The sequence below is a fragment of the Caretta caretta genome, chromosome 22, assembly GCF_965140235.1.
Source record: "Caretta caretta isolate rCarCar2 chromosome 22, rCarCar1.hap1, whole genome shotgun sequence".
NCBI lineage: Eukaryota > Metazoa > Chordata > Testudines > Cheloniidae > Caretta > Caretta caretta.
In genome coordinates, this window is record NC_134227.1 from 15349400 (window position 1) to 15358990 (window position 9591).

The window sequence follows — 9591 nt, forward strand, 5'->3', positions numbered from 1 at the left end:
GGGTTTCCTCTTCAAATTCCTAGGTTAGTAATGGATGTAGAGAGGAGGTTTCAAATGCATATACTATCATATTTGCTCCAGTTAATGGACTGTATTTGAGTACTTACTGTGACAACTTCAAACAAAATAAAATAAAATTTCCATTTAACGAAGAGCCTCATATTCAGCATAGTATTCAGTCAAAAAATTACTAAAATTAGAGCATGTTTCTAGCACAATTAACATCCTTTGCACTGGCAATAAAATGTTCAGTAACTGGCCATTTTGCGTGTTGAGGAGGTGAATAAAAGCACGCTATTAATCATTTAGCCTTCATTTGTTTGCCACTTTATTTTAAGTAGACAGTTAAATTGAAATGGCACATTATTATTGCTTCAGGTTTAATTTAATTCTCTTAAACACAACAATTATTCCCAATTTATACAGCATTAAACCTTTGATGCATATGACAGCATATTCAATTTTATTTTATGTATAAAGTTAATGCTTTTGTAAGAATGTGTGAGGATGACAGACAGTCTGCTGGAATTTTTAATTTTGCATTTATACAGTTACTGGATAAAAATGCATCTATTCAGCCCTCCAATTTTTTCAATATTGTTTTAAACATAAGTTTTCTAATATAAGTGCAGCAAACCAAAGTGATTAAAAATCACTATCTGAATGTAACAGTGAAACATGCATTTCTTAAATTATTTAGAAAGATGCCCCATCCTATCAAGTGCATAGAAAAGAACAACAGTCACCAACTATCAGTTTTGAACAAGTATCCAGTGCGTTATCATAAGTGCTTTAAGGCTTGATCCAAAGGCCATTCAAGTTAGTGGGACTCCTTCCACTGACTTAAGTGGGCTTTGGATAAAGCTCATAGAGAAGAATGGATGTCTATTTTTACTGGGCCTATACCAGCAGAAAATTGTATCACTCAGCTGTACTGGCTGGCACTGTGGGTGAACAGAGGCAAGGCTCTGCTCATTTCCCCACACCTCCCTGCCCACCTACTTTGAGGGCAAGTGAGTGAGTATGAAGCACCCATCTACTTTTGCACTCCCAGAACCAATGTCTAGGTAGCTTATATATGGGTGTAAGGCAGGTTCTGACTTCCCCTTACTTTCCTGAATGGGAGTGTAGTCAGCGCAAGCTACAACCTAGCCCTCAGTGAACAAAGAATGGCTGCTCTCCCTTCTTTTCTAAAGCAACAAAGTTGTACAGCACAGTACATTTCAAAACACATCGCCCTGAATTCACATTCGCATTAAGGCCTGGTCTAAATATAGTCTTTGTGCCAATGAACTATTTCTATTAGGTGTAAGTTACATTTATGCCCACTTTAATGCATTACCCAAATGGCTTAGAAAGGACTTAGGACAAGAACAGTCAGCTATCATAGCTAAAAATATATTCCTTACCTTTCATTATTATGGTTCTGTTTTCCATAATCTTTTCCATTTGAAAACTGTACTTTGTCATAATTTGCTCCTTCTGATTCATTCAGACTTTTCTCCTCCAGACTATCTTCATCTAAGCTGTCATTCTCCAGCTCATCAGAAGACTGGCCTACCAGTACTTCATTTTCACAAATCCATTTTTGAAGTTCTAACTGATATTGTATCTCTTGAGTAAGGCTTTCAGAATCAGACTCCTGAGAGTCATGCAGACTTGGATGCCAGTTGCTTTCACTTAAAGATGGTCCTTTTAAATTAGTATGATGATCATGTGGCTGGATTAATACTCTTTGAGATAAGCTATTATTCATGTTACAAACATGTAGAAAGGAAAGAGTGGAAAAATATGATTCAGATATGAAGAATTCATTCCGTATTTTCTGCTGCAGTGTAGATCAGACCTGTATTTAGGAAATATGAGACTAAATGTAAACAAACAATTTGTTCACTGAAATAGTCAATAACAGTTATGTTTGTTAAATATTTAGATAAGTCCTATCAAATTATTTACACAGTCAGTAGCATTGTGGACAGACTCAGAATTTGATCCGGCAAAGCTGATGCACTCCTTTATTTATAGGTTTCAGAGGAACAGCCGTGTTAGTCTGTATTCGCAAAAAGAAAAGGAGTACTTGTGGCACCTTAGAGACTAACCAATTTATTTGAGCATGAGCTTTCGTGAGCTACAGCTCACTTCTGTAGCTCACGAAAGCTCATGCTCAAATAAATTGGTTAGTCTCTGAGGTGCCACAAGTACTCCTTTTCCTTTATTTATAAATACTTCAGGGAGCGTGTCTGCCACTCACACTCAGTAGTATTTTGTACAATAAGAAATCAATGACAAGGCCCTAATAATGCCAACACTTAACCACATGTGGTTAACTTTACTATTGCTAATTGTCCCATTTAAAATCCCGGGACTACCCCTGGTAGTAAAGTTAAGCATGAGTCAAGTGTTCACAAGATTAGGGCCTAACTGTGTAGTAAATTACTACTCAGCATGAGTAAGCGTGGCAAAATAGGGCCTTTAATCATAAAAAATGGCAGTGACAATTTACTTAACCCTACAACAATAAATCTGTTTATACATATTATCAGGGAAATAAAGATAAGGCAACAGATTTTAGTTGCAAGATTCCAAGGGATGGTGTTCTATCATATGTTGGACATCAGTGATCTTTTTATTTACACCCTGTTGAATAGCTATAGCTATATCCCTCTAGATATAAACCCAGGACAAAGAATATTTACTTACAAAAATATATTGACAAGTTTTTTTTCATATTTATGTTAACAGACAATCCATGTGCAATCACTTTATATACATAAGGAATCAAATGGCTGAGTTAAAACACAAGAGTGTCAGCATCTGAAAATAGGAAACTTTTGTTGACATTTTAGTGCCATTTTCTTTCGTAATAGGTTACAGCAGCAGGGGAGTGCTTGATGCAGCAGGAAGAAAGTCTGTTTGTGTTAAAAATCATTATTTATATAAGTTTAATTTTAATGTATGGGTATAGGAAGCCATGTGTCATGTATGTCACTGCATCAATTTTTAGTTTTCCAGAGGCAACACTTCTTATGGCATAAAATTGTTGCTCTTCATCATGCCTTTTATTAACACACTGATGGATATCTATAACTGTCCTTTCTCTGGCATGGATCATACTATATGTAACAGCAGATCTATGTTGGGAGATTATGCGTACATTGTGGGCTAAGAAGTAATGAATCAACTAGTCTGTATAGATTTTTAAACTGATAGCTATGCTTCAGTTTTAACATAAAGTGGGGCTTGAAATATCCATTCACCCACTCAGTGATGAGTAAGAAACTTTCTTTGATGAGCTGCAGGATTTAACCCATCAATTTCTACAGAAATTAAGCATTCATTTTTAAAGTTTCTAGCTCTTAACGGTTGTGAAGACAACCTTACAAATGCAAACTAATGAAAGCAAGGGTGGTCCAGTGGATAGGGCAAGTATTGGGAGACCTGGATTCTGCTGCTAGCTCTGCCACTGAATCGGTGTGTCACTGGGCAAATTATTTCACCTATCTGTGCCTTAGTTACCTCATCTGTGAAATGAGGATGACAGTGATCTACCTTTGTAAAGTATATTGCATATTCAAAGAGACAGCACTTTAATAATTAGCACTTTTGGACCATAGATTTCAGACAGCCATTTCCATTGTTTCTCTTGCTGTACCTATTTTCTCAAAGTAGCAGCAAAGTAAAATTTACAAATCTGGACAGATATGTTGCTTCTGTTCAGAACATTGTAGGCAACAGTGAAACTTTCAAAAATCAAGTCAATTTCAATCTACTACCACTGTATAGAAAATCTACTAGTATCAGCAAAAGGAGACACTAGAGCTATTCATAGAGGAGGTGGTGACACAAAAAAAAGAAAGAAAAAAAGACACTGATTTAACTTAAGAAGTGAATTAAAATTATTTTAGTTAAATAGGTGCAAACCCTATGTGGACATGGTTATTTTGGTTTAAGAGTGGGGTATTTTTAGTTTATATTATATCAGTTGAGAACCGGTTGAAGATAAAATAAAATAAACTGCTCTTAATAAGAATAATAAAGAATAATAAACTGCTCTGAAATAAGAATGGCCTCACAGGTATTTGCACCACTTTAGCTAAACTGATTTAAAACAAGGTTAAATTACACCAGTGAAACCTTGTGTAGTTCAGGTGTCAGATGCAAACAGCCAGAGGCTGAAACAAAAAGTGAAAGCTCTGAGCAGGGTTTGGTAACAGTACCATAAAAGCACTTTGCCTCCTTCCCAGCAGCTAGGCATGAGGTGGAGGCGAGTCATATATCTATATTAATCTAGTTTGATTTTTTTAAAGTATTTTAAGGAAGTTTAGATGACCAGTTTAATGGGATTTGCCTAACACCTCAGGCTCTGTTGAAAATCCCAGCTCAAATTTTTCTAATGCACTCTGTTTAGAAGGTGTCAAGTACAGTGACAAAAATTCAGGTAAAAATTGAGGAAGAAGAAAACAAATATCATCTATCAAACTGGGTTTCTGACTCTGTTCTTTGTAAGTTTTCAGTGCAGAGACGATAATTTAAAAAAAAATCCTCCTTTAAACAGCCATAATTTCTACCTGCATTTTAGATTTTAAGGTCAAGGAGTTGTGTTATTATTTGGGCCTCAAGCTAAATATCCGTTACAATTAAGGAAACACCCATCCTTACAGGAATCTTGTCACTTGGGGTAGAGTGCAGGGACATTTTGCATGGAGACACCTGGACAGAGGTTATGTAAACTCCTGGCAGGTTGGGAAAGGGAGTGCAATGGTTGTGGTGATGGTGGGAAGTGTACGAACAGTTGCAGACCTTTGGATGGTGTTTTGCAACTCCTCTAAGGAGGGTCTGTAATCCTTCCTAAATCCCGCTCCTGGACAGTGGTGTTGCATTGTAAAACAGCACTCACCACCCTTTCATTACTGGTTAATACACACTGTGAGGAGCAAATCTGAAAAGAACAAGAAACTGAACAGTAGATATGTGCTACCCTGCTACTCCCTCCTCCCATAATCTGCTCATTATCCCCCCAGTCCTCTCATCCCGTGCCCATCCTCTCCCAGACCTCTTCCCCCACCCTCCAAATCCTCTCGGCCCTCTCCCTTTTACCCCTCCCCCAGTCTTCTCAGTCACTCCCCAAATCCTCTCTGCCCCTCCCTTTTACCCCTGCCCCAGTCTGCTCTCCCCCACCCCCCCATCCTCTCTGCCCCTCCCTTCTACTCCTCCCCCAGTGCTCTCCCCCACCCCAAATCCTCTCTGCCCCTCCCTTCTACTCCTCCCCAGTCCGCTCTCCCCCACCCCCAATCCTCTCCGCCCCTCCCTTCTACTCCTCCCCCAGTCCGCTCTCCCCCACCCCCCAATCCTCTCCGCCCCTCCCTTCTACTCCTCCCCCAGTCCGCTCTCCCCCACCCCCCAATCCTCTCCGCCCCTCCCTTCTCCTCCCCCAGTGCTCTCCCCCCACCCCAAATCCTCTCCCCACCCCCCAAATCCTCTCTGCCCCTCCCTTCTACTCCTCTCCCAGTGCTCTCCTCCCACCCCCCAAATCCTCTCTGCCCCTCCCTTCTACTCCTTCCCCAGTCCGCTCTCCCCCACCCTCCAATCCTCTCTGCCCCTCCCTTCTACTCCTCCCCCAGTCCGCTCTCCCCCACCCTCCAATCCTCTCTGCCCCTCCCTTCTACTCCTCCCCCAGTCCGCTCTCCCCCACCCCCCAAATCCTCTCTGCCCCTCCCTTCTACTCCTCCCCCAGTCCGCTCTCCCCCACCCCCCAATCCTCTCCGCCCCTCCCTTCTACTCCTCCCCCAGTCCGCTCTCCCCCACCCCCCAATCCTCTCTGCCCCTCCCTTCTACTCCTCCCCCAGAGCTCTCCTCCCACCCCCCAAATCCTCTCCCCACCCCCCAATCCTCTCCGCCCCCCCTTCTACTCCTCCCCCAGTGCTCTCCTCCCACCCCCCAAATCCTCTCTGCCCCTCCCTTCTACTCCTTCCCCAGTCCGCTCTCCCACACCCTCCAATCCTCTCTGCCCCTCCCTTCTACTCCTCCCCCAGTCCGCTCTCCCCCACCCCCCAAATCCTCTCTGCCCCTCCCTTCTACTCCTTCCCCAGTGCTCTCCTCCCACCCCCCAAATCCTCTCTGCCCCTCCCTTCTACTCCTCCCCCAGTGCTCTCCTCCCACCTCACAAATCCTCTCTGCCCCTCCCTTCTACTCCTCCCCCAGTCCGCTCTCCCCCACCCCCCAAATCCTCTCTGCCCCTCCCTTCTACTCCTCCCCCAGTGCTCTCCTCCCACCCCCCAAATCCTCTCTGCCCCTCCCTTCTACTCCTTCCCCAGTCCGCTCTCCCCCACCCCCCAATCCTCTCTGCCCCTCCCTTCTACTCCTCCCCCAGTCCGCTCTCCCTCACCCCCAATCCTCTCCGCCCCTCCCTTCTACTCCTCCCCCAGTCCGTTCTCCCTCACCCCCCAATCCTCTCCGCCCCCCTTCTACTCCTCCCCAGTCCGCTCTCCCCCACCCCCCAATCCTCTCCGCCCCTCCCTTCTACTCCTCCCCCAGTCCGTTCTCCCTCACCCCCCAATCCTCTCCGCCCCTCCCTTCTACTCCTCCCCCAGTCCGCTCTCCCCCACCCCCCAATCCTCTCCGCCCCTCCCTTCTACTCCTCCCCCAGTCCGCTCTCCCCCACCCCCCAATCCTCTCCGCCCCTCCCTTCTACTCCTCCCCCAGTCCGCTCTCCCCCACCCCCCAATCCTCTCCGCCCCTCCCTTCTACTCCTCCCCCAGTCCGCTCTCCCCCACCCCCCAATCCTCTCCGCCCCTCCCTTCTACTCCTCCCCCAGTCCGCTCTCCCCCACCCCCCAATCCTCTCCGCCCCCCCTTCTACTCCTCCCCCAGTGCTCTCCCCCCACCCCAAATCCTCTCCCCACCCCCCAAATCCTCTCTGCCCCTCCCTTCTACTCCTCCCCCAGTGCTCTCCTCCCACCCCCCAATCCTCTCCGCCCCTCCCTTCTACTCCTCCCCCAGTCCGCTCTCCCACACCCTCCAATCCTCTCCGCCCCTCCCTTCTACTCCTCCCCCAGTGCTCTCCCCCACCCCCCAATCCTCTCCGCCCCTCCCTTCTACTCCTCCCCCAGTCCGCTCTCCCCCACCCCCAATCCTCTCTGCCCCTCCCTTCTACTCCTCCCCCAGTCCGCTCTCCCCCACCCCCCAAATCCTCTCTGCCCCTCCCTTCTACTCCTCCCCCAGTCCGCTCTCCCTCACCCCCAATCCTCTCCGCCCCCCTTCTACTCCTCCCCAGTCCGCTCTCCCCCACCCTCCAATCCTCTCCGCCCCCCTTCTACTCCTCCCCCAGTCCGCTCTCCCCCACCCCCAATCCTCTCCGCCCCTCTCATCCCACCCCTGCCCCTCTCCCCCTCCCAGTCCTCTCACTCCACCCTCCCAAATCTTTACTGCCCCTCCCTTCTATCCCTCCCCCAAAACCTCTCCTCCCCACCCCGCAAATCCTCCCTTCTACCCCTGCCCCAGTCCTCTCTGCCCCTCAGCCCGCCCCATCCCTTCTACCCCTCCCCCAGTCCTTTCAAGCCCCCCTCACTGACCCTGCAGAGCAGCCTCCCCACCAGCGACGGTGCGCCACGAGCTATTCCCGAACCTGCTCTCCGCAACCCCGGCTGCGCGGCTCGCGTCGTGTCACCATGGCGGCGGTACACAGACGCAAAACCCCGCCTCCAATTGCACCTACCAACCGGCTGAATGGGACAGTCCCTCCTCCAACGTCCCCCGCCAGTCTGTGTGGTACCTTCCAGCCTGGGTGAGCTCTCCCCTGGCCCAGTGCTGAGGATGGGGTGGTGGCTGCAGGGCAGAGGGAGATGGGGGCCAGGGAGGAGGAAAGAGGGAAGGGGAAAAGAGGAGTTGATGGGGGAGGAGGGGAGAGAAGAAGGAATAAGAAAGGAAGGAGAGAAAAAAGGGGAGAAGCCCATCTAAAATGTAAATCCCTTCAAGCCCTGCTCCCGCCTCTCTGCCCTTGTCCCCTGCTCCCGCCACCGGATCGGTGTCATTCTCCTGTCCAACCTACCTCTGTCAAACGGGGACAATGTGACTGAGCTCCTTGCTAGAACACTTTGAGATCTTGTCATGCAAAGCGCTATATAGGAGCGAGGTATCATTCAGTGACCTGGGGTGAAATAGACCTCAGATGTTAGGATCAACGTGACAATTTTTCTTGTTGCGGGTCCTCCGGTTGCCATTTTCTTCAAATGAATAGGAGACCATCAGGCCTGAAGTTGTTCTCACACCAGGTTTGAGCTGAGTTGCTCCTGACTTACAACAACTGCAACACCAGATTCAGGTGCATAGAAGCTGATCTAATTCCTAGGAAGTCAGTGTAAAGACTCTCTTTGACTCTTAATGGAAGTTTTACTGGGCCAATAGTCCCCAAGCAAACCAGTTTTTTTCACATGGGATGAGAGCTGTTTCAGACCATTCCCTTAAATACAGTCCTGGGGTGAGTGGTTCAACTCATTCCCGTCCTCATTGACACCATGTGTTGGACTGTATTCTGCTGTTGGTCTGAGTTTAACCTCTGATGTCAAAACCAATACAGGACCATTTTCCTTACCCAAGAAACCATGTGATGCACTCTCAGAATGATTAAAATTAGTAGTTAAAGTGAGTATTCTTTGTGTGTAAAATATTTAGCAGGATCTAAAAGCATAACAGGCTATATATGCTTCTGCAGCCTTGGATTTTACAGAGTATAGGCTTACTATTTTCAAATGGAGGACCCCCCCCCCCACACAACACAGCAACAGGCCTAAGCATTAATGATAGCAAATTTGCACATGAATGGAATACAGGAAACAGGAGAAAAGGCTTCTCTCTTAGATGGTAAAGTATTGTAAAAATAGAATTACATTTCAATAAGATCAAAACCCCATTAAGAATATGGTAAATTACCATTACTTTAGATGTGATCTGTAATAGGAGATTATGTTGTTGGGTTAGATTAGTGGGCCCATTAGTTCAAATCTGCTGATACTTAGTTCATGTAATTAGAATGATGTGGTACTATATGCATACTATAATTTACTTTCACTGCATGGACCTAATGGTATTGTGGACAGCTAAGGTGTTGGTACTATCAAAGTGATTTAGAGTCAAGCTTTTGGATGAATGATCTAGATTTAGTTTTGTTACATGTTACATTACTACACAACCCACCCTTTATAACAAAGACAAGAACAACGGCTCTGAAGTAGCACCATCCTCTGGGGCCCCATGTTTGCTTTTTTAGGTCACGCACATGCTTAACTTCAGTTATGTAAATAGTTTCATTGAGTTAAATGGTTCTCATGTGAGTAAAGTTAAGTATGTGCATGAGTGTTTCCTAAACTTGTAAACTCTTTCAGTCAGGGGCCATGCCTTTTGTTATCTTGTACAGTGTTGGTGCTTAAAAATAATAAAAGCAGGGGAACAATTAAAATATGATAAAGTTCAAACAAGCCCCAATGTCATGGTTTATTAATACATCCATTGCTGATTACTTGATTGGTTACTGCAACACACTGGAGTAGTCCAGAGCCTGCCTCCTTAAACAATTGGATTATTAAAGTGTGAGATG

General features: G+C 46.1%; 1 protein-coding gene across 3 annotated transcripts in view; it reads right to left on the reverse strand.

The window, feature by feature from the left end:
* Positions 1-7696, reverse strand: part of JHY (junctional cadherin complex regulator) — a 36966-nt gene extending 29270 nt beyond the window's left edge. The window contains exons 1-3 of one of the 3 annotated variants that reach the window (XM_048827520.2): positions 7571-7689; positions 4801-4939; positions 1410-1846 (exon numbers count right to left, since the gene is read on the reverse strand). In XM_048827520.2, coding sequence (XP_048683477.2) covers positions 1410-1756 — 347 coding nt within the window. In that variant the 5' untranslated portion in view covers positions 1757-1846; positions 4801-4939; positions 7571-7689. Of the gene's footprint in view, positions 1-1409; positions 1847-4800; positions 4940-7570 lie in introns of all 3 variants that reach the window. The other 2 variants (XM_048827521.2, XM_048827519.2) reach the window with 2 other exon arrangements.
* Positions 7697-9591: the final 1895 nt, after the last annotated feature.